Below are 25,415 nucleotides of genomic sequence, written 5' to 3'. Positions count from 1 at the left end.
TTTTTTCAATGAATGACTTCTATTATGACTTTATCCCACCAGACCCCCCTGCTTTCCTTGGGACTCAACTCACAGAGTTAGAGAATCACCTCTGTCTATTCCTGCCTCCCAGTGGTAGAACCATTTCTGTGGCTCTAAATGTGTGAGTGCATCAAGACGACATTCTAGGACTTCATGCTCTTATCTGCCCACCTATCCCACTGCTGTGCCCCAATCTCTCCACACTACTTTGAATCCCCTTTTCTCTCAGAGTAAACAAGGATAATAAGTAGCAAACATATATTGAATACTAAGTCCAGTCACTATTTTGTGTATTTTAATTGCATCAATTCTCACATAACACTAAGAGATAAGTTAATATTATTATTCCTCACTACAGGTGAGAAAGTTGAAGCACGAAGGATTTAAAAAACCCTCCCAGGAACATCTATTAAGAGGCAGAGCCTGGATTTGAACCCAGCCACCTTGGAACTTAAAGCCACGCTTTTCATTAAACACTATATGCTTTACGAAGATTGTAACAGTGAATAACTGTTTCTATTATCTAAAAACCCACAATCTTGCCGATGTCGCTCAAATCTAATGGTTTAAGTTCAAGGCCCCTGACATACTGACTCATATGGCCACATGGCCAACTTGAGGGAGACCTGAGCAAGACTTGGGAGCCTTGGTGACATAGTGATTAAGAGCTCAGCTGCTAACCAAAAGATTGACAGTTCGAGTCCACCAGCCGCTCCTGGGAAACCGTGTAGGGTTGCTATGAGTCAAAATCCACTAGACAGCAATTTTTTAAAAAAATATGTCAGACTAGGTTTGAAGAGAGACAAAAAGAAAGCCAAGAAGACTTACTATGACTTTCTCACTTATTCTCTCTACCTTTTTTCTCCTAGTTGAGCCTGTGGTGACTGTGTATACGGAAAAGACTCAGCCCCTGCAGCACCACAGCCTCCTGGTCTGCTCTGTGAATGGTTTCTATCCAGGCCGCATTGAAGTTAGATGGTTCCGGAATGGCCAGGAAGAGGAGGCTGGGGTTGTCTCCACAGGCCTGATCCAGAATGGAGACTGGACCTTCCAGATCCTGGTGATGCTTGAAACCATTCCTCAGAGTGGAGAGGTTTACTATTGCCAAGTGGAACACCCAAGCCTGACGAGCCCTCTCACAGTGGAATGGAGTGAGAAGCTCTCCGACCTCATTAGTTCCTTACTCACCAAGAAGGGGGCTTTGCTTATCCTCTTCCCATACAATGTTTTCATTTTTTCCATGTTCTCCTCTCTTTCAGCACAGGTCACTGAGGGTAGCAGCTCTGTGAGCCTTTCCACAAATACCTATACCCCCTGGGGAAGTAATTATGCCTAGCAGGCAGTAACGAAATAGTCCCTGTTTGAATCTTCTCATGATATCACAGGACACACTCACCCTCTTGGCCCTGGGTACCAGGCCCCTGCTTCCTTGGCTGGGCTTCTGCTTCCTGTGCTGTTGCTCTGAGTTGTATAGATGTTCATTGTGATCTGAGGAGAGGAGCGTCCTCTACAATGCAGTGGCCTTCCTGACCTGAGGGGAATGCAATCTCAGCTCTGCCCTTTATTAGCTCTGTCACTCTAGACAAGCTACTGAACCTCACTGAGTCCCAGGCTCCTCTCACATCAGCTGTGTGGTCAAACCTCATGTCCGGGTGTGATATTTAATGAGTTCAGTGCCTGAACCTTGTACCTCCTCAGTGAGATTGTGAAAACTTTGTTGTCCTCAAGTGACCAGTTATTCTATTTTGCAGAAAAGACTTCTTCCCCCATTCTCAAAGCTCTGAATCTCAGAATCTCAATTAGAGAAGTTGGATTTAGGATAAAAATCACTAAAGCTGGCTTCTTCTCTTAGGGGCACAATCGGGATCTGCACAGAGCAAGATGCTGAGTGGAATCGGGGGCTTGGTTCTGGGTCTGCTGTTCCTTGGGGCGGGGCTGTTCACCCACTTCAGGAACCAGAAGGGTAAGGAACTTGGTGGTAGCTGGGGTTCCCCATGGACTCTGCTGAGGAGGAAAAAGGGCTTTATTTGACTTATTTTTCTTTATAGCAATGATCTTGTATAAAGCTTTTGTTTTCCTGTCAATTCCAAATTCTGGGGCATTCAGAAATAAAGAGCCCATGGTTCTTTTGTCAAAGCACAGGGGTCATAACCTGTGGCAGGTAAAAGAAAGGCTACTGAGCATGGAGATCTTAGGTCAGGATCCTGGGGGAGATAAAAGAGGAACTACTGAAGCTAAATAAAATGATACTGGATTTGTGTGGCAGAAGCTTCACAGATGGCAGGCTCTCAGACTCTGCCCTCTTTTGTGCCATTATGTAATATGGGTTGTGGCATTAGAGAAATCTCAGGTGGGAGATCTAGAACTGAGGACGTGGTGTGTGGGGACAGATGTGCCTCTATATCTTATAAACATACATCTTCTTCTCTCTTCCCCAGCACGCTCTGGACTTCAACCAACAGGTAATACACTTTCATTGCCTTTTACAATGAGATTTGGTTCTCCTAGAATTATAGTAGAGGAGATAAGACAAGAGACAGAAATATCAGGAAAGACTGAATTCAGACTTCTGATCAGGCAGTTTGTACTGAGATTCTTCTTTCTGCTTAAAAGCCCTGTGCTCTAGAGTAGCATTGGGCCACGGAGACTTAAGGCATTTTTTTCTTTCTTCTGACTGCATTGCTATAACCTGAGGGTCTGAGAGAGGGGAAAAAGCATTTGTTCATAGAGTTAGGTTTGGAAACCACACTGTTCTCTGTCTTCTTCAGGATTCCTGAGCTGAAGTGAAGATGGTGACACTCAAGGAAGAACCTTCTCTCCCAGATTCTTCATAGCACGAAAAGATTTGAGCTTCACTCTTATTCTTCCATGACGAGAATGCTTCTTCAGGATCTGGCTCACTCCTGGTTCACTGACCCTATAGGAAATGTTGTCATTGATGAGTTTCCTCAGCCCCTGGCCTTGGCCTGTAGGTCCCAGATGTTGCTTAGAGTGCCTTGTGTTCCTTTTCCCCCAGTTTCCTTTTTATTCATCCTTACTCTTCCGCATGTATCTGAACTCATTGCTCACATTGCTTCATAAAAGTTTTCTCAAATAAACATGGAGTGAAAAATCATCTTTTTCCTATAGCTTTAAGAAAAAGAAGTAGAAATAAGAGAGAAAATGAGGATTGCATTGTAATACAGTAATTGCTTTCACTTGATTCCTGAATTTTGGACATATGTAGATCCGGAAGATTTCCTTGCCTGCTATTTCCTGGGTTTTCTGTGTCCTGTAAGGAACATTTCACTGTGCTAGGAGAAGGCCCTTTAATGCACCCAGATCATGGTGGTCTCCTTCACCTTTGCATCATCAAAGATAAATACACAGGTCCCTTTCTACCATGGGCTACAGACGGGAGAGAACAAACATGAGAAACTGTGGTGTCTGGAACTATTAGGTTGCCAGTATTTTTAATTCATTTCTGCATGAAGGCGTATATATTCTTGCCAGGCGGCATCAGCTCATGTTTTGAATCTTTTTTCTTTTTGTGAACATATCGAGTATGGAATGCCAGCCGTAAACCCAATTACAATTTTAAAAGAAGCACACAAGAGTATTGCTTCTTTGTTTTATTTTTAGAACTGAACTTGCTGATACTTAATTTTATGGGAAAAACTATATTCTCCAAGGGAATTTTATGAAAAAGAAGCACAATGAGGAGTGACCAACTCTATAATGTGTTAAAACATATTATACATCGATTGTAGTAAACACGCTTTTGGTATCGATTCATTGTTGGGTAAATGCACCAGTGAAGTAGAGATGAATAGAAATTAGATGCCAAAACATTTGAGGTTTACTTCAAGATAAATAGAGAGTTTTAGAAAAGTCCATGCTAAACTCATTCCTTTCAACACAATATAAAGAAAGCATAAAATTAATAAGCAGAAATATTATTTTTATTACTATTATCATCATTTGTATATCTAAACCTTTCTAAACCCTGATGCATTGCTGGTCGAAATGTATGATGTTACAACCCCTTGGGAAAACAGTTTGTCAAATTCTTAAAAACTTATACATCTGTCATGTTTTGTTAGGCGACATGGAGTTGCTTCTGACTCGTAGTGACCTTATGTATAACAGATCAAAATGTTGTCTGGTCCTGCACCATCCTCACTATTGGTGCTATTTCAGAGCCCATTGTTGCAGACACTAGGCCACTGTCGATCTGTCTTGTTGAGGGTCATCTTCTTTTCATTGACCCTCTACTCTACCAAGTATGATGCCCTTCTCCAGGGATTGGCCCTTCCTGATAACATGTCCAATTAAGTGAGATGAAGTCTTAACTCCTCACTTCTAAGGAGCATTCTGTCTGTACTTTTTCCAAGACAGCTTTGTTGGTTCTTCGGGTAGTCCGTGGTATATTCAATATTCTTTGCCAAGGCCATAATTCAAAAGCGTCAATTCTTCTTCTGTATTCCTTATTCAATGTTCAGCTTTCACATGCACATGAGGTGATTGAAAATACCTTGCCTTGGTTAGGTGCACCTTAATATTCAAAGTGATATCTTTGCATTTTAGCACTTCAAAAAGGTCTTTTGCAATAGATTTTCCAAATGGAATAGTTTGTTTTCTAGACTGCTGCTTCCATTGGTGTTGATTGTGGATCCACGCAAAGGAAATCCTTGACAACTTGCATACTTTCTCAGTTTATCATGATGTTCTCCCATGACCCAGCAATGCCACTCCTTGACATATATGTTGACTACAGCCAATAGCTACAGAGTATATTTAGAACTGCTAACTGCACAATGAATACTCATGAAATAAACCCTGTGTTAGGCCATAAAACAAGTGTCAATAAATTTCACAGGTTTCAATTCCTGCAGAATACATTTTCTGGCCACAAACTTATTCAATTACAAATCAATAAGACTAAGAATATACTTAAACTTTTGGAAGCGAAGCAAAACACTTGTAAATAACCCATGGTGTATTAAAGAAGAAATCAAAAGGGAAATTAGAAAATATTCTAAAATAAAGGAATATTCAGTTTTTTCACCAAAGTTTGTGGGGAATAAGTAAAGCAGTTCTTCCAGGGAAATTTATGGCTTAAATGCTTATATTATAAAAGAAGAAATCTATAAAAATCAGAAAGCTAAGCTTAATCTAGGAAGAGTGGATTTAACTGAGAACAAGTAGAAGAAAGGAAGTAATAGAAGTAAGTGAGGAAACTAATAAAATTGAAAAGAGAGGTATAATAAAGAAAGTCAGAAGAACTAGAAGTTTTCTTTTAGTTTGTTTATTTGATAAACCACTTGCAAGACTTAAAAGGAAAAAGAAAAAAAAAATCCAAATTAAGAATTTATCAACATCTGGAATGGAAAAAAAAAGAAGACATTCCCACAGATCCTACAGACATTATAAGGATACTAAGATGATATTGCATTTTTGTGTCAGTAGATTTCACATCTTAGATGAAATTCCTTGAATAATACAATGTTTCCTCTTGTATTTCTTTGTAACAAATAACCAGAAAGCTTAGTGGTTTAAAACTACAGCCATTGCATGATTTCTCACAGCTCTGGGAGTTGATTAAGCTCAGCTGGCTGGTTCTCACTGTCTCTCACGTGGTTGCAGAAAGGTAGCAGGTGGGGCTAGAATCCTTGGAGGCTGAACTGGGACACTGACACATTCTCTGTGTACATTGCAATTCCAGGCCTCTAACGGGGCCTATGTGTTCTCATTAGCAGGGAAGACAGGCTTCTTAGCTGATGGCTCAGGACTTAGAAGAGCATGTTTTCCAGGAGGAAAGTAAAAGCTGCAAAGACCTAGCTCAGAAATTTTGTGGCATAATTTCCACAACATTTCATAGGAGCTCTGGTGGTACAATGGTCAAGTGCACAGCTGCTAACTGAAAGATTGGCATTTGATCCCAACCAGCCAATCTGCTTCCTCAAGATTACAGCAAAGAAAACCAACCCTGTGGGGCAATGCTGTTCTGCAATGCACGGGGTCAACATGAGTTGGAATTGACTCCATGGCAACTGATTCAGTGAGGGTTTTTTGAACTCCTTGAGATGGATGGCAAATATTTTGCACCCTTTTTGAATCTCCTGCACATAATTTATCAAAACTGAAAGAGACATAAAAGATAGACAATCTATAGAGCCCTGCATCGGATAAAGCAATTATAACTATTAATAAAATCATCTCTCAAAAGGAAATTCAAGCTGTAATTTGCTTGAATGTTAAATAATAAAACCTATTTTCAATTCATGTGGTATTGATTTTTATTGTTGGTTTGAATAGGTGTCACTGTAAATTTTCTCAAATGGATATCCAAGTGACCTAGCAACATTTGTTGAAAAGATCATCTCTTCCCACAATGCTCTGCAGCACCACCACAGACCAGGGCACTGTATTTGAGAAGGGATCTGTTTCTAGGATTTCTATTCTGTTCCCTTGTCTTGTTTGCTACACTTCAGCCAAGATCATGCCATATTAAGTAGTATGCTTAGGTCTTTTTTTCTTGGACTGAATTTCCTTATTTTTCAAAATTTCCTGAACTAATCTAAGACCTTGCTACTTACATATGAGTTTGAAACTCACCTTGACAATTTCCTCTGCCACCCAAAATAAGAAAAGAGAGGAAATGCAATGAATCAAAACAAAACAAGCATGAAAGAAAGCAAACAAAACACCTTGCTATGATTGTCAGCAGAATTTTCCAAAATATAGATTTGGAGAGAAAGAATATGTTTTAAAATATTTAGTCATAAAATTCTTATATTGGGTATTCCCTCCATTTATTCAGTTATGTTAATGTCTCCCAATGATATTTTATAGTTTTCAATACAGAGCTCTCGGTCATTTTGGTAGATTTATTCCTAGATGTTTGATATAATTGGGTGCTATTGTGAATGCTTATCATTATCTTGACTTTGTTTTCTATTCATTCCTGGTAGAGCAGGATATCATTACTTCATGTATATTAGCTTGTATCCAGCAACATTGGTAAATTTACTTATTAAATCTATTAGTGTGTCTATAATTTTTATATTCTAAGGACATGATCATTTACGAGACATTTAAAAGAGTAAGTGATTGCAAATTTCCCCTCCTTTGTTGGGTCACTATGAGTTGGAATCGATTCGACGGCAGTGGGTTTGGTTTGGTTTGGTTGCAACCCATATAATATTTATTGATTTTTCTCGACATTTTTCATTGCCTACAACTTCTACTACTCCAGATATCAAGGAAAAAGTTTTAAACATTTAACCATTGAGTCTGATGCATACAGTAGGGTAGCTATATTTTCTCAGATTGAGAAAATTCCTTTATATACCAGTTTACAAATATATATATATTTTAAAAATCAAGAACATGTGCTGACTTCTATCAAGATGGTCTTATGGCTTTTCTCCTTCCTTTAGTTAATGTGGTGAATTGCATTGATTCTCGAATGTTTAAATAACCTTGAATTTCTGGAATAAAAACAACTTGGTCGTGATGTATTATCCTTTTTATATATGGTTGGTGGTGTTCCCCTCACCTGGGCTTTGAGTATATGTGACTAATTAACTCTCAATCTCATCTGTCAATATCAGCTGTTGTGTGTTGGGCCATGTTGTACTATTACAATGGGATTGTTCGCCCATGGGGCGAATAGTAGGTGGTCTGAAAATATGCAGACCCAGAAAGAAAGAAAGAGTACTATCCTATTGTCAGCTGACATGAAGATCTACATAAAAACTCCCAAAGAATCTGTGAAAAAGAAATTTCCTAGAATAAGGGAGTTTGGACATTTGCAGGATTCAATATTAACAAAAAAATCTATTGCATTCTATACACAGCAATGAAGACATAAAAATTTTTAAATATAATACCATTTGTAATCAAGCAAAAGCAAAAAGAAACTTAAGTATAACTCTAACAAAACATGTAGGGGAGGGGGCCAAGATGGCGGACTAGGCAGACGCTACCTCGGATCCCTCTTACAACAAAGACACGGAAAAACAAGTGAATCGATCACATACATAACAATCTATGAACGCTGAACAACAAACACAGATTTAGAGACGGAGAACGAACTAATACGGGGAAGCAGCAATTGTTTTCAGAGCCTGGAGCCAGCGTACCAGTCAGGTATGGCACAAGCACAGAGAGCTGCTCCACCCCCCTGAACCAAAACTGGGAGGGGGCCCAGCAGGTTCGCGCGGGTGGCATGGCGAAGCAGCCGGTGGGAGAAGTCCCCGGGAGGCAGTGACTGATCTTGGAGCGGGGAGAGCAGCATCCCAGCCGGGGAACCGTCCTGCCGGGATTTGGACTGAACGCAGATTTTCTGGAAAAACTAGTTTCCCAGTGATGTCTCGGAGACAGCAATCCATATCAAACCACTTAAAGAAGCAGACCATGACAGCTTCTCCAACCCCCCAAACAAAAGAATCAAAATCTTTCCCAAATGAAGATACAATCCTGGAATTATCAGATACAGAATATAAAAAACTAATTTACAGAATGCTTCAAGACATCACAAATGAAATAAGGCAAACTGCAGAAAAAGCCAAGGAACACACTGATAAAACTGTTGAAGAACTCAAAAAGATTATTCAAGAACATAGTGGAAAAATTAATAAGTTGCAAGAATCCGTAGAGAGACAGCATGTAGAAATCCAAAAGATGAAAAATAAAATTACAGAATTAGACAACGCAATAGCAAGTCAGAGGAGCAGACTCGAGCAATTAGAATGTAGACTGGGACATCTGGAGGACCAGGGAATCAACACCAACATAGCTGAAAAAAAATCAGATAAAAGAATTTAAAAAAATGAAGAAACCCTAAGAATCATGTGGGACTCTATCAAGAAGGGTAACCTGCGAGTGATTGGAGTCCCAGAACAGGGACAGAAAACACAGAGAAAATAGTTGAAGAACTCCTGACAGAAAACTTCCCTGACATCATGAAAGACGAAAGGATATCTATCCAAGATGCTCATCGAACCCCATTTAAGACTGATCTAAAAAGAAAAACACCAAGACATATTATCATCAAACTCGCCAAAACCAAAGATAAACAGAAAATTTTAAAAGCAGCCAGGGAGAAAAGAAAGGTTTCCTTCAAGGGAGAATCAATAAGAATAAGTTCAGACTACTCAGCAGAAACCATGCAGGCAAGAAGGGAATGGGACGACATATACAGAACACTGAAGGAGAAAAACTGCCAGCCAAGGATCATATATCCAGCAAAACTCTCTCTGAAATATGAAGGCGAAATTAAGATATTTACAGATAAACACAAGCTTAGAGAATTTGCAAAAACCAAACTAAAGCTACAAGAAATACTAAAGGATATTGTTTGGTCAGAAAACCAATAATATCAGATATTAGCACAACACAAGGACACAAAACAGAACGTTCTGATATCAACTCAAATAGGGAAATCACAAAAACAAACAAATTAAGATTAATTAAAAAAAAATACACATAACAGGGAATCATGGAAGTCAATAGGTAAAAGGTCACAATAATCAAAAAGAGGGACTAAATACAGGAGGCATTGAACTGCCATATGGAGAGTGATACAAGGCGATATAGAACAATACAAGTTAGATTTTTACTTAGAAAAATAGGGGTAAATAATAAGGTAACCACAAAAAGGTATAACAAATCTATAACTCAAGGTAAAAGCCAAGAAAAACGTAACGACTGAACTAACATAAAGTCAAACACTATGAAAATGAGGATCTCACAATTTACTAAGAAAAACGTCTCAGCACAAAAAAGTATGTGGAAAAATGAAATTGTCAACAACACACATAAAAAAGCATCAAAATGACAGCACTAAAAACTTATTTATCTATAATTACCCTGAATGTAAATGGACTAAATGCACCAATAAAGAGACAGAGAGTCACAGACTGGATAAAGAAACACGATCCATCTATATGCTGCCTACAAGAGACACACCTTAGACTTAGAGACATAAACAAACTAAAACTCATAGGATGGAAAAAAATATATCAGGCAAACAATAAGCAAAAAAGAAGAGGAATAGCAATATTAACTTCTGAAAAAACAGACTTTAGACTTAAATCCACCACAAAGGATAAAGAAGGACACTATATAATGATACAAGGGACAATTGATCAGGAAGACATAACCATATTAAATATTTATGCACCCAATGACAGGGCTGCAAGATACATAAATCAAATTTTAACAGAATTGAAAAGTGAGATAGACACCTCCACAATTATAGTAGGAGACTTCAACACACCACTTTCGGAGAAGGAGAGGACATCCAGTAAGAAGCTCAGTAAAGACACGGAAGATCTACTTACAACAATCAACCAACTTGACCTCATTGACTTATACAGAACTCTCCACCCAACTGCTACAAAGTATACTTTTTTTTCTAGTGCACATGGAACATTCTCTAGAATAGACCACATATTAGGTCATAAAACAAACCTTTGCAGAGTCCAAAACATCAAAATATTACAAAGCATCTTCTCAGACCACAAGGCAATAAAACTAGAAATCAATAACAGAAAAACTAGGGAAAAGAAATCAAATACTTGGAAAATGAACAATACCCTCCTGAAAAAAGACTGGGTTATAGAAGACATCAAGGAGGGAATAAGAAAATTCATATAAAGCAACGAGAATGAAAATACTTCCTATCAAAACCTCTGGGACACAGCAAAAGCAGTGCTCAGAGGCCAATTTATATCGATAAATGCACACATACAAAAAGAAGAAAGAGCCAAAATCAGAGAACTGTCCCTACAACTTGAACAAATAGAAAGTGAGCAACAAAAGAATCCATCAGGCACCAGAAGAAAACAAATAATTAAAAATTAGAGCTGAATTAAATGAATTAGAGAACAGAAAAACAATTGAAAGAATTAACAAAGCCAAAAGCTGGTTCTTCGAAAAAATTAACAAAATTGATAAACCATTGCCTAGACTGACTAAAGAAATACAGGAAAGGAAACAAATAACCCGAATAAGAAACGAGAAGGACCACATCACAACAGAACCAAATGAAATTAAAAGAATCATTTCAGATTATTATGAAAAATTCTACTCTAACAAATTTGAAAACCTAGAAGAAACGGATGAATTCCTTGAAAAACCCTATCTACCTAAACTAACACATTCAGAAGTAGAACAACTAAATAGACCCATAACAAAAAAAGAGATTGAAATGGTAATCAAAAAACTCCCAGCACAAAAAAGCCCTGGCCCGGACGGCTTCACTGCAGAGTTCTACCAAACTTTCAGAGAAGAGTTAACACCACTACTTCTGAAGGTATTCCAAAGCATAGAAAATGACGGAATACTACCCAACTCATTCTATGAAGCTACCATCTCCCTGATACCAAAACCAGGTAAAGACATTACAAAAAAAGAAAATTATAGACCTATATCACTCATGAACATAGATGCAAAAATCCTCAACAAAATTCTAGCCAATAGAATTCAACAACACATCAAAAAAATAATTCACCCTGACCAAGTGGGATTTATACCAGGTATGCAAGGCTGGTTTAATATCAGAAAAACCATTAATGTAATCCATCACATAAATAAAACAAAAGATAAAAACCACATGATCTTATCAATAGATGCAGAAAAGGCATTTGACAAAGTCCAACACCCATTTATGATAAAAACTCTTACCAAAATAGGAATTGAAGGAAAATTCCTCAACATAATAAAGGGCATCTATGCAAAGCCAACAGCCAGTATCACTCTAAATGGAGAGAACCTGAAAGCATTTCCCTTGAGAACGGGAACCAGACAAGGATGCCCTTTAGCACCGCTCTTATTCGACATCGTGCTGGAAGTCCTAGCCAGGGCAATTAGGCTAGACAAAGAAATAAAAGGTATCCGGATTGGCAAGGAGGAAGTAAAGTTATCACTATTTGCAGATGACATGATCTTATACACAGAAAACCCTAAGGAACCCTCCAGAAAACTATTGAAACTAATAGAAGAGTTTGGCGGAGTCTCAGGTTATAAAATAAACATACAAAAATCACTTGGATTCCTCTACATCAACAAAAAGAACACCAAAGAGGAAATAACCAAATCAATACCATTGACAGTAGCCCCCAAGAAGATAAAATACTTAGGAATAAATCTTAACAAAGATGTAAAACACCTATACAAAGAAACCTACAAAGCTCTGCTACAAGAAATTCAAAAGGACATACTTAAGTGGAAAAACATACCCTGCTCATGGATAGGAAGACTTAACATAGTAAAAATGTCTATTCTACCAAAAGCCATCTATACATACAATGCACTTCCGATCCAAATTCCAATGTCATTTTTTTAATGTGATGGAGAAACAAATCACCAACTTCATATGGAAGGGAAAGAAGCCTCGGATAAGTAAAGCATTACTGAAAAAGAAGAAAAAAGTGGGAGGCCTCACTCTACCTGATTTCAGAACCTATTATACAGCCACAGTAATCAAAACAGCCTGGTACTGGTACAACAACAGGCACATAGACCAATGGAACAGAATTTAGAACCCAGATATAAATCCATCCACATATGAGCAGCTGATATTTGACAAAGGCCCAGTGTCAGTTAATTGGGGAAAAGATAGTCTTTTTAACAAATGGTGCTGGCATAACTGGATATCCATTTGCAAAAAAATGAAACAGGACCCATACCTCACACCAAGCACAAAAACTAACTCCAAGTAGATCAAAGACCTAAACATAAAGACTAAAACGATGAAGATCATGGAAGAAAAAATAGGGACAACCCTAGGAGCCCTAATACAAGGCATAAACAGAATACAAAACATTACCAAAAATGATGAAGAGAAACCCGATAACTGGGAGCTCCTAAAAATCAAACACCTATGCTCATCTAAAGACTTCACCAAAAGAATAAAAAGACCACCTACAGACTGGGAAAGAGCATCTCCGACCAGCGCCTGATCTCTAAAATCTACATGATTCTGTCAAAACTCAACCACAAAAAGACAAACAACCCAATCAAAAAGTGGGCAAAGGATATGAACACGCATTTCACTAAAGAAGATATTCAGGCAGCTAACAGATACATGAGAAAATGCTCTCGATCATTAGCCATTAGAGAAATGCAAATTAAAACTACGATGAGATTCCATCTCACACCAACAAGGCTGGCATTAATCCAAAAAACACAAAAGAATAAATGTTGGAGAGGCTGCGGAGAGATTGGAACTCTTATACACTGCTGGTGGGAATGTAAACTGGTACAACCACTTTGGAAATCTATCTGGCGTTATCTTAAACAGTTAGAAATAGAACTACCATACAACCCAGAAATCCAACTCCTCGGAATATACCCTAGAGATACAAGAGCCTTCACACAAACAGATATATGCACACCCATGTTTATTGCAGCTCTGTTTACAATAGCAAAAAGTTGGAAGCAACCAAAGTGTCCATCAACAGATGAATGGGTAAATAAATTGTGGTATATTCACACAATGGAATACTACGCATCGATAAAGAACAGTGACGAATCTCTGAAACATTTCATAACATGGAGGAACCTGGAAGGCATTATGCTGAGTGAAATTAGCCAGAGGCAAAAGGACAAATATTGTATAAGACCACTATTATAAGATCTTGAGAAATAGTAAACCTGAGAAGAACACATACTTTTGTGGTTACGAGGGGGGGATGGAGGGAGGGTGGGAGAGGGTTTTTTATTGAATAATCAGTAGATAAGAACTGCTTTAGGTGAAGGGAAAGACAACACTCAATACATGGAAGGTCAGCTCAATTGGACTGGACCAAAAGCAAAGAAGTTTCCGGGATAAAATGAATGCTGCAAAGGTCAGTGGAGCAGGGGTGGGGGTCTGGGGAACATGGTTTGCGGGGACTTCTAAGTCAATTGGCAAAATAATTCTATTATGAAATCATTCTGCATCCCACTTTGAAATGTGGCATCTGGGGTCTTAAATGCTAACAAGCGGCCATCTAAGATGCATCAATTGGTCTCAACCCACCTGGAGCAAAGGAAAATGAAGAACACCAAGGCCACACGACAACTAAGAGCCCAAGAGACAGAAAGGGCCACATGAACCAGAGACCTACATCATCCTGAGACCAGAAGAACTAGTTGGTGCCCGGCCACAATTGATGACTGCCCTGACACGGAGCACAGCAGAGGACCCCTGAGGGAGCAGGAGATCAGTGGGATACAGACCCCAAATTCTCATAAAAAGACCAAACTTAACGGTCTGACTGAGACTAGAGGAATCCCGGTGGCCATGGTCCCCAGACCTTCTGTTGGCACAGGACGGGAACCATCCCCGAAGACAACTCCTCAGACATGAAAGGGACTGGTCAGCGGGTGGGAGGGAGATGCTGATGAAGAGTGAGCTAATTATATCAGGTGGACACTTGAGATTGTGTTGGCAACTCTTGTCTGGAGGGGGGATGGGAGGATAGAGAGAGAGGGAAGCCGGCAAAATTCTCACGAAAGGAGAGACTGAAAGGGCTGACTCATTAGGGGGAGAGCGAGTGGGAATACGGAGTAAGATGTGTGTAAACTTATATGTGACAGACTGATTGGATTTGTAAGCGTTCACTTGAAGCTTAATAAAAGTTAATAAAAAAAAAAATGTAGGGGACGTGTATGCTGAAGTGCTGATGAGAGAAATCAAACAAGATCTAAATAAGTAGAAAGACATGTTGTGTTCATCATCTAGAAAACAGAACACAGTAGAGATACCAGTTCTCCCCCAATTGCCCAAACTCATATCCAGGTTTAGTGCAATTTCTATCTAAATCCCAGCAAAAATTTTAGTAGATGTAGACAAAGTTATTCTAATACATATATATGGAAAAATAAAGGAACTAGAATATCTAAAACAAATTTGATAATATAAAATAAAGTTGGAAGAATCGCTCTAACCATACTTATATAGGTACAGCAATCAAGGCTTATTGGTATTTGCAGAGGAATAGACGTTCAGATCCATGGAACAGTATAGAGAACCCAGAAGAAGACCTGCACCAGTATGCCTATTTGTGACAAAAGGGCAACACAATTCAATAGAGGACGGATAGTCTTTGCAAAAGAAGCTGCTGGAGCAAATGAATATCCATAGGCAAAAAAGAGAGAAAGAAAAAGAAAAAAAAAACACAACTAACTCAACCTAATTATCACAACTTATACAAATTTCACTTAAAATAGATTACAAATTTAAATGGAAAACTTTCAGAAAAAAAAAACACGGGAAAATCTTCAGAACCCAGGGTGTGGTGAAGAGTTCTTAGACATGTCACCAAAAGCACAATCCATAAAAGTAAAACATCAATACATTGGGCTTTATCAAAATTGAAAACTTTTGTTCTGCAAGATAGCCTATTGAGAGGATGAAAAAAGTAGCTACGGACACGGAGAAAATATTTGCAACCCACATAACTCACCAAGGACACGTATCTAGAAAACATAAAGAACTCTCAAAACTGTACATGTGGAGATTGTAGAAATGACAAATTTTCCCCCATTAGTTTATCACAATAAGAATAAAGACTATAAGAAGGTGATCCTATAATAGCCGTATATACTAGTAATATTATTAGTTAAAACATGTGACAGTACAGATTGCATTCATATGTACTTTTTCATTATCTATCATACAAAGTTATGAAAATCTGATTTTTAACATAAAACATAAATTTGTTCCCAAAAAATTTCAATAGAAAAAGAATCCAATTTAAACATGGGCAAAAGTCATAAAGAGGCATTTTATCAAAGAGAATGAAAAGATAGTCAATGCCATCAACGATTAGAGAAATGCAGATTGAAAACATGGTATCACTAAACAGCTAAAAAAAAAAAAAAAGCCCTGATAATGACAAATGGTGATGAGGGTGTGGAGAAACTGGATCGCCCTCACACTGATGGTTGGAATATAACCTGTAAAGGCACTCTGGAAAACAGTTTCTTAAAAAATAAAATACACTTACCATACAACCCAGCAATCACAACCCTGACATTTGTGTCTGAGAAATGAAAACTATTCGCACAAAAACCTTACATGAATGTTCACAGTAGTTTTACTTCTTGCTGTTTTTGTTAGATGCTGTTGAACAGTCTGACTGATAGCGACCCTACGCACAACAGAACGAAACACTACCCTGTCCTGTGCCATCCTCACAAATACTGTTATCCTTGAGCCTGTTGTTGCAGCCACTGTGTCAATACGTCTCATTGAGGGTCTTCTTTTTCGCTGATCCTCTACTTTACCAAGCAGGATGTCCTTTTCCAGAGACTGATCCCTCCCGTTACATGTCCAAAGACTGTGACACGAAGTCTCACCATCCTTAAGGGAATTCTGGTTGTACTTCTTCCAAGACCCATTTGTTCGTTCTTTTGGCAGTCCGTGGTACTTTCAATATTCTTCCCAGAACCACAATTCAAAGGCATCGATTCTTCTTTGGTTTTCCTTATTCATAGTCCAACTGTTACAGCATGTGAGGCTATTTTACTTGTAATAGCCCCTAAATAGAAATAACTAAAATGCCCCTCAGTAGGTGAATAGGCAAACGAACCATGGTACACCCATACCATGGGATACTACTCTGCAATAAAAAAAACAACCAACTATTGATGCACACAGAAGCTTAGATAGACTCAAGGGAGTTTTATGGAGGGAAAAAGGCCAATCACAACACATCACATACAGTAGGATTCCATTTATATAACACCCTCAGAATGACAAAATTATACGCGGAGAGCAGGTTAGTGGTGGTCAGGTGTTAGGTGGGAGTGTGAGGCGGGCGGTGGTGTGACTACACAGGGGGAGCATGAGAGACCTGTGTGGGGAGGGGATAGTTCTGTGCTTGATTGTAGTTGTGGTTGCACAAACTGCACGTGGAATAAAATGACACAGAACCATGGACACACATTGCACTAATGTCAGTTTTCTAATTTTGATAAAGATTACAACCTTGGAAACCCTATGGGGCAGGTCTACTCTGTCCTGTAGGGTCGCTGTGAGTCAGAATCGACTTGATGGCAAGGGGTATAACCGTTTGGAAATACTGGGAAAGAGTTCACAGGATCTCTCTGTACCATCTTTGTAACTTCCCCTGAATCTCTAATTACTTCAAAATACAAGGGTTTTAGTAAAGTGGCTTTCTGGCTAAAATTCAAAGCACAGACAGCACCAAATGCTGGAAAGGCCGTGAAATAAAAGAACTGTCCTTCATTGCTAGTGGAAATGCAAACTAATCAGCTAGTTTGGAAGAGAGTCCAACGATGTTTTACAAAGCTAAGCAAAGGCTTACCATATAATCCAGTAAATACCATACTCCTAGGTATTCACCCAAATGAGCTGAAAACTTAAGCCCACACAAAAACCTGCACACAAATGTTTATAGAAGTTTTATTCATAATTACCAAAACTTGGGAACAACCAAGATGTTCTTCAGTAAGTGAATGGATAAAAAATTCCATAATGAGCTATCAAGCTATGAAAGACATGGAAGAAGCTTAAATGCAAATTATGAAGCAAAAGAAGCCAGTATGAAAAGCTACATACTCTGTGGTTCCAACTATATGACATTGTGGTAAAGGCAAGGTTATAGAGAGAGCAAAAAGATCAACAGTGGCTAGAATCCAGGGGGTGAAGGGGGGATTAATAGGTGGAGCACAGGGTATTTTTAGGGCAGTGAAACTACTCTACATGATACTGCCATGGTGAATACAGGACATGATGTATTTGTCAAAACCCATAGGATTATACAACACAAAGAGGAAACCCAAGCGTGAACTGTGGACTTCAGTAAGCAATAATGTATCAATATTGGTTCTTCAGTTGTAACAAACAGGTCACACTAATGTGAGATGCTAATAACAGGAAAACTGTGTGCTGTGTGTTGGGGGAGGGTTTGGATCTCTGTATTGTCTGCAGAGGTCCCTGGGTGGTGTGAACGATTTGTGCTTGGCTACTTTTTTTTTTTACTCACCAAAGGGTTGGCAGTTCAATTCAACTCAGCAGCACCACAGGTGAAAGGCATGGCCATCTACTTCCAAAAGGTCACAGGCATTGAAAATCCTATGGAATGCAGCTCTATTCATGGGGTCTCCAAGGGTCGAATCAACCTGATAATAATGGGTTTTGTTTTTTTGGTTTGTATATTCTGCAGCACTTTTCTGTGAACCTGAAACTGTTCTGAAAAATAAAGTTTATTTAAAAAAAAAAAACTGACTTTCTTACATGGGAGGATCTGGTTTAGTTTTTGCTTTTTTTTTAATTCCATACTTGTCTGTGTTTTAGTGTATTCTCTATTGTACATCTATTTATTTTACAATCAGAAAAAAATGTAGCTACATAAATGAAACACCAGTGCGTGCTGTGTCTCCATTTGTCTCAAGGTTTTCCTCTGAATCTCTAAACCAGAGGTACAGAAACTTGCTCTTTACTGTAAAGTCGTGCCCTCTGAAGTTCTGCTTGTTTTGTTTTGCTTCGCTCTGTTTTACAAGGTGGCTGAAAGTCAGAATCAGCTCGACGGGAACAGTTCTTTTTTTTTTTTTTAACACCAAGCTGTAGAAATTTTGAAGAACAGCAAAATTAATAATTTTTACAACATCGTTACTGCTAAGCATGGTATCTGACAGCTCTGTGTGGATTTTCTTTTTTAATTCTCACAATAGCTAAATGTAGTAAATATTAACATCAGTATTTTCATAAGAGGAATTAGAGGCCAAGTTGTGGTAAGTAAAGTCCCAGTGAATACATAGCCAGTAAGTGATGGAGCCAAGCTGAAGTCCAAGTCTAACTCATTCCAGCAGCACACATTTGCAGCCTACCACATTGTCATGGATAATTTACCTTTGTGGTTTGGGGTAGGTCCTGGTAACCATTTTAGACATCAGTATTCAGCTATTGTTTCGTATTCAGAAGAGCAACAGCTCACTGTGTCTCAAATATTCTTTTCTATGTCATGTTGTTGTTGTTAGGTGCTGTCGAGTCGGTTCCAACTCATAGCGACCCTATGCACAACAGAATGAAACACTGCCCGGTCCTGAGTCATCCTTAAAATCGTTGCTATGCTTGAGCTCATTGTTGCAGCCACTGTGTCAATCCACCTCGTTGATGGTCTTCCTCCTTTCCGCTGACCCTGTACTCTGCCAAGCATGATGTCCTTCTCCAGGGACTGATCCCTCCTGACAACCTGTCCAAAGTATGTAAGACGCAATCTCGCCATCCTTGCTTCTAAGGAGCATTCTGGTTGTACTCTTCTAAAACAGATTTCTTGATTCTTCTAGCAGCCCATGGTATATTCAATATTCTTCGCCAGTACCGCAACTCAAAGGCGTCAGCTCTTCTTTGGTCTTCCTTATTCATTGTCCATGCATATGATGCGATTGAAAATACTGTGGCTTGGGTCAGGCACACCTTAGTCTTCAGGGTGACATCTTTGCTTTTCAACACTTTAAAGAGGTCCTTTGAAGCAGATTTACCCAATGCAATAAATCATTTGATTTCTTGACTGCTGCTTCCATGGCTGTTGATTGTGGATCCAAGTAAAATGAAATCCTTGACAACTTCAATCTTTTCTCTGTTTATCATGATGTTGCTCATTGGTCCAGTTGTGAGGATTTTTGTTTTCTTTATGTTGAGGTACAATCCAAACTGAAGGCTGTGGTCTTTGATCTTCATTAGTAAGTGCTTCAAATCCTCTTTACTTTCAGCAAGCAAGGTTGTGTCATCTGCATAACGCAGGTTGTTCTTCTTCATATAGTCCAGCTTCTTGGATTATTGCTCAGCATACAGATTGAATAGGTATGGTGAAAGAATACAACCCTGATGCACACCTTTCCTGACTTTAAACCAATCATCATCCCCTTGTTCTGTCCAAACAACTGCCTCTTGATCTATGTAAAGGTTTCTCATGAACACAATTAAGTGTTCTGGAATTCCCATTCTTCACAATGTTATCCATAGTTTGTTATGATCTACACAGTCAAATGCCTTTGCATAGTCAATAAAACAGAGGTAAACATCCTTCTGGTATTCTCTGCTTTCAGCCAGGATCCATCTGACATCAGCAATGATATCCCTGGTTCCACATCCTCTTCTGAAACTGGCCTGAATTTCTGGCAGTTCTCTGTCTCTATACTGCTGCATCTGTTTTTGAATGATCTTCAGCAAAATTTTGCTTGTGTGTGATATTAATGATATTCTTCTATAATTTCCACATTCGGTTGGATCACCTTTCTTGGGAATAGGCATAAATATGGATTTCTTCCAGTCAGTTGGCCAGGAAGCTGTCTTCCATATTTCTTGGCATAGACAAGTGAGCATCTCTAGTGCTGCATCTGTTTGTTGAAACATCTCAATTGATATTCCATCAATTCCTGGAGCCTTGTTTTTCACCAATGCCTTCAGAGCAGCTTGGACTTCTTCCTTCAGTACCATTGGTTCCTGATCATCTGCCACCTCCTGCAACGGTTAAACATCAACTAATTCTTTATGGTATAGTGACTCTATTTTCCTTCCATCTTCTTTTGATGCTTCCTGCTTCATTTAGTATTTTCCCTATGGAATCTGTCACTATTGCAACTCAAGGCTTGAATTTTTTCTTCAATTCTTTCAGCTTGAGAAATGCCGAGCGTGCTCTTCCCTTTTGGTTCTCCATCTCCAGCTCTTTGCACATGTCATTATAATACTTTACTTTGTCTTCTCGAGAGGCCCTTTGAAATCTTCCTTTCAGTTCTTTTACTTCATCAATTCTTCCTTTTGCTTTAGCTGCTTGACGTTCAAGAGCAAGTTTCAGAGTCTCCTCTGACATCCATCTTGGTCTTTTCTTTCTTTCCTGTCTTTTCAATGACCTCTTGCTTTCTTTAGGGATGATGTCCTTGATGTCATTCCATAACTCCTCTGGTCTTCAGTCACTAGTGTTCATTGCATCAAATCTGTTCTTCAGATGGTCTCTAAATTCAGGTGGGATATACTCAAGGTCATATTTTGGCTCTCATGGACTTGCTCTGATTTTCTTCAGTTTCAGCTTGAACTTGCATATGAGCAATTGATGGTCTGTTCCACTGTCGGCCCCTGGCCTTGTTCTGGCTAATGATGTTGAGCTTTTCCATTGTCTCTTTCCACAGATGTAGTCAATTTGATTTCTGTGTGCCCCTTCTGGCGAGGTCCCTGTGTATGGTCGCCATTTATGTAGGTAAAAGAAGGTATTTGCAATGAAGAAGTCGTTGGTCTTGCAAAATTCTATCATGCAATCTCCGGCATTGTTTCTATCACCAAGGCCATATTTTCCAACTACTGATCCTTCTTCTTTGTTTCCAACTTTCGCATTCTAATCGCCGGTAATTATCAATGCATCTTGATTGCATGTTCGATCAATTTCAGACTGCAGCAGCCGATAAAAATCTTCTGTTTCTTCATCTTTGGCTCTAGTGGTTGGTGCGTTAATTTGAATAGTAGTCGTATTAACTGGTCTTCCTTGTAGGCGTATGGATATTATCCTATCGCTGACAGCGTTACGCTTCAGGATACATCTTGAAACGTTCTTTTTGACAACGAATGCAACACCATTCCTCTTCGAGTTGTCATTCCCAGCATAAAAAAATAGTAGACTATAAAATTGTCCAATTCAAAATGGCCAATACCAGTCCATTTCAGCTCACTAATGCCTAGGATATCTATGTTTATGTGTTCCATTTCATTTTTGATGATTTCCAATTTTCCTAGATTCATACTTCGTACATTCCAGGTTCCAATTATTAATTGATGTTTGCAGCTGCTTTTTCTCATTTTGAGTCATACCACATCAGCAAATGAAGGTCCCGAAAGCTTTCCTCCATCCACGTCATTAAGGTCAACTCCACTTTGAGGAGGCAGCTCTTCCCCAGTCATCTTATGAGTGACTTCCAACCTGGGGGGCTTATCTTCCAGCACTGTATCAGACAATGTTCCGTTGCTATTCATAAGGTTTTCACTGGCTAATGCTTATCAGAAGTAGACTGATGGGTCCTTCTTCCTAGTCTGTCTCAGTCTGGAAGCTCAGCTGAAACCTGTCCTCCATGGGTGACCCTGCTGGTATCTGGGGTTCACTCTACTGAAGATCCAGTTATTGAATTGGAGGCTCAAGAACAAAAAACCAATTGTGAGCCCATTGCTCAGTAAAGGTTCCCCAACAAACAAACCATACTTCAGGATTTTCCAGAAGCCTGGACCACAGCAATCGGTTTGCCTACAGATACTCAGAATAATACCAAGCCCTAATGAAACTGGATATTTATGACTAATTCTAAAGCTTATAATATACATTCAACATTCAGACATTTCAGGATGGAAGAATAACATATATTCCAGCCTCTGGGAACAACTGGATCAGACAATAAAAACTCTACCTAAGACTCACCCAATAGTTTATTGTATTCAGAAAAAAATTAGTTTGGAGAAATTCAAGCAGTAAGTTTACAAGAGGTGACCTCATGAAATGTTCAAAAAATTCCATAGCAAAGAAAGAATCCTATAAGTTCTATTCCACACACATTGCATGGTGGTAAAATCATGGGAGGAAATGGAGGAAAAATAAATACAGGAAGGGGTAATAAACCTAAGTTCGATAGATGTTAGAACATGGAGATATCAGGAGAAGTCATCATCACTTTTGGATGTTAGAACTGGAAAGTACTGAAAAATAGTTGTCTTCACTGACGTGAACAATTGGAGTACTGCTGACATTGTAAAGTTATTAAAGCAGAAATTTCTGCATTGATCTTCTCTCTAAGAAAGGCCATAACCTATAGCAGGACACACAGAGTTACTAAAGACTTTAAGATAAATATTTTGAGCTCTCTTCTTCAGATTCCCTCCTCTTCTCCGTTAATTTTTTGACTTTGTAAAAGTCTCTGAATACAATCAGACCTCTAGCAAATATAACTCCTCTGACATGAACTGCTATACCCTACTCTCCAGGCGAGCATGAATAAACTTGCCACACATTACCTCATTTTAGAGCATCAAACACCGCTTCTCTGACTGGAGAAGCTAAAACAGGCATCGGACTCCATGAGATTTCTAATTCATGAAATGAATTTATGCTAACTGCAAAGGAGCCAGCTCTGGAAATGTTGCCAAACTGACAGCGTGCTTTAGGAAACAAGCCAGGAAGTGCCCAAATCTTGCTGCTGACTTTCCTAGATCACTGGAGTTGGTATTCTAATGTGAAACAATGGTGTTAGGCACTGGAGATAATTTCCAAGAGTTCAGTTGTGTTCTAGGTGCACATCTGTGGAAAGGGATGAGGGGCCCTGAAGCTTTGGGATGCCAGATGATACCCATGTCTGACCCTGTCCTAGGAAAGAAAATCAAGAACCACAGCTTTGTCTATACATTTCCCTTAAAGGCACCACATGTCCTTTTGCTCACTCCGATTAACCACACTCAGAAAACTCCATATATGTCTTCCTATCACCACTAAACCCACCTCCACTTGCCTCACAGAAGCCCAAGGCGTTCAACAGCATTGTCTTTGCACACACCTTTGATGATGAAGATGGTACCAACAGTGATGCCCACCAGACCCACAATCAGGCCCAGAGCGCACACCAGATTCTCTGTTGTCTCTGGGAAAGATTTGGCATTTCAAACTCTCGGGGAAAAAAAGAGAATACAGGGTAATGAATGATGGTAGGGAGAAGCATTTAGTGGCAAATAAAAGTTACTTAGTCAAGAGACTAGTTATTAATAGTTTAAAGAAGAGGAAAACAATGACATATTCAAGGAATTGCAGACTAGGTAGTGGGGGAAGTTGATTAATGGCAGAAGACAAGGTATATGGATTTTACCAAATGGTACAAAACAGTAAGGGCACTCTGGGTCCCAAGGGACCAGACACATGCATCATTTGATGAAACCATGAAACAAAGGAGATTGAAGGATGGTTCATACCCTAGTGCTTGAGGTGCAGCTTGTCAAGGCCCCAGTGATTCACCTGGCTGTCATAGAAGTCCTCTGTTGAGGCCAGGAAGGGGAGATGGTAGAACTTGCAGAAAAAAAGTGGTCTTCCCTGGGCAGGAAGATTGTCTCTGAAACTCCTGTGGTAACAGGTTTTCCATTTTTAAGCCTTGTGACATGGTACATCGGTAGGGAGAATTTGTCAACAAAACTGACAAGGGTGTTGGGCTGTACAACTTCCACAGGGCTGTTCAAAAGCAGTGTGACTTCTGGAGATTCTGGGGAATCAGGCACATGACAGAAATCAGACTTTCATGCTGAGGTTTATTGCTTCCCCTCCGTCACTGAAAGGTGGTCCAAAGTATGTTAAAAGAGCAGTTGAAATTGTGCCCTGAGGACTCTATGCCACAGTTTCAGATAACAATCACTGACACTGTCACCCTGGAACTCGAACCAATATTGAGGTGTTAGGTATCCAAGGACCTCATTCCTGGCTTCCCCAGCATGGGTTCAGGGTTGTGACTTTTGTGAATGGCTGTGGATGGCAGAGACAAGACATGCATACACAAAGGAAGAAAGAAACCCATTGGGCCTATGGCATGGTAATGTTGGGCTCACTTATGACAAGTTTGTTGTTGTTAGTTGCCATCAAGTCAATTCCAAATCATGGCAACTCTATGTGACCCCATGTGACTTCATGGGGAAAGTCAGTCACAATAATATGATGCAAAGAGCTGAAGCATTTATTTTAAAGCTACGGATACCATGTCTAGGAAAGCAGCAGAGAGTGGTACCATTGATATCCAGTGACATCCAGGTTGGCTTTGTACACAATGATATTGACCAATACACTCTGATCCTCAAAGCTGGCAAAACTTTCAAATCCTTTAAGCCACCAGATGGAAGGAATACACAGAGTCATTATACCAAAAACAATTAGTCAGCGTTCAACCATTTCAAGAGGTAGCATATGATCAGGTGCTGACGGTACTGAAGGAAGAAGTCCAAGCTACACTGAAAGCATTGTCAAAAAACAAGGCTCCAGGAACTGACAGAATATCAATTGACATGTTTCAACAAACGGATGTAGCACCTTGCCAAGAAATATAGAAGATATATAGCTTTCTGGCCAACTGACTGGAAGAGATCCATGTTTATGCCTATTCCCAAGGAAGGTGATCCAACTGAATTTGGAAATTATGGAACTATACCATTAATATCAAACACAAGCAAAATTTTGCTGAAGACCATTCAAAAATGGCTACAGCATTATATTGATTGGGAACTGTCAGAAATTCAGGCTGGCTTCAGAAGTGGATGTGGAACCAGAGATATCATTTCTTATGTCAGATGGATCCTGGCTGAAAGCAGAGAATACCAGAAAGATGTTTACCTGTGTTTTATTGACTATGCAAAGGCATTTGACCACGTGGATCATAACAAATTATGG

At 39.2% G+C, this 25,415-nt stretch overlaps 1 protein-coding gene across 2 annotated transcripts in view; it reads left to right on the top strand.

Moving 5' to 3' along the window:
• The window catches only part of LOC126081686 (DLA class II histocompatibility antigen, DR-1 beta chain-like), a 245,098-nt gene that overhangs the window by 77,222 nt on the left and 142,461 nt on the right, over positions 1-25,415 (top strand). The window contains exons 4-6 of one of the 2 annotated variants that reach the window (XM_049893723.1): positions 891-1,172; positions 1,874-1,984; positions 2,460-2,483. The exons of the other annotated variant lie outside the window; for it this stretch is intronic. Of the exons in view, the coding sequence (XP_049749680.1) occupies positions 891-1,172; positions 1,874-1,984; positions 2,460-2,483 (417 nt within the window). The remainder of the gene's footprint in view (positions 1-890; positions 1,173-1,873; positions 1,985-2,459; positions 2,484-25,415) is intronic. 2 annotated transcript variants of the gene reach the window in all.

The sequence above is a fragment of the Elephas maximus genome, chromosome 1 (assembly GCF_024166365.1).
Source record: "Elephas maximus indicus isolate mEleMax1 chromosome 1, mEleMax1 primary haplotype, whole genome shotgun sequence".
Lineage (NCBI taxonomy): Eukaryota > Metazoa > Chordata > Mammalia > Proboscidea > Elephantidae > Elephas > Elephas maximus.
Note: the sequence above shows the minus strand (reverse complement) of the source record. Positions and strands in the feature narration are given on the sequence as shown.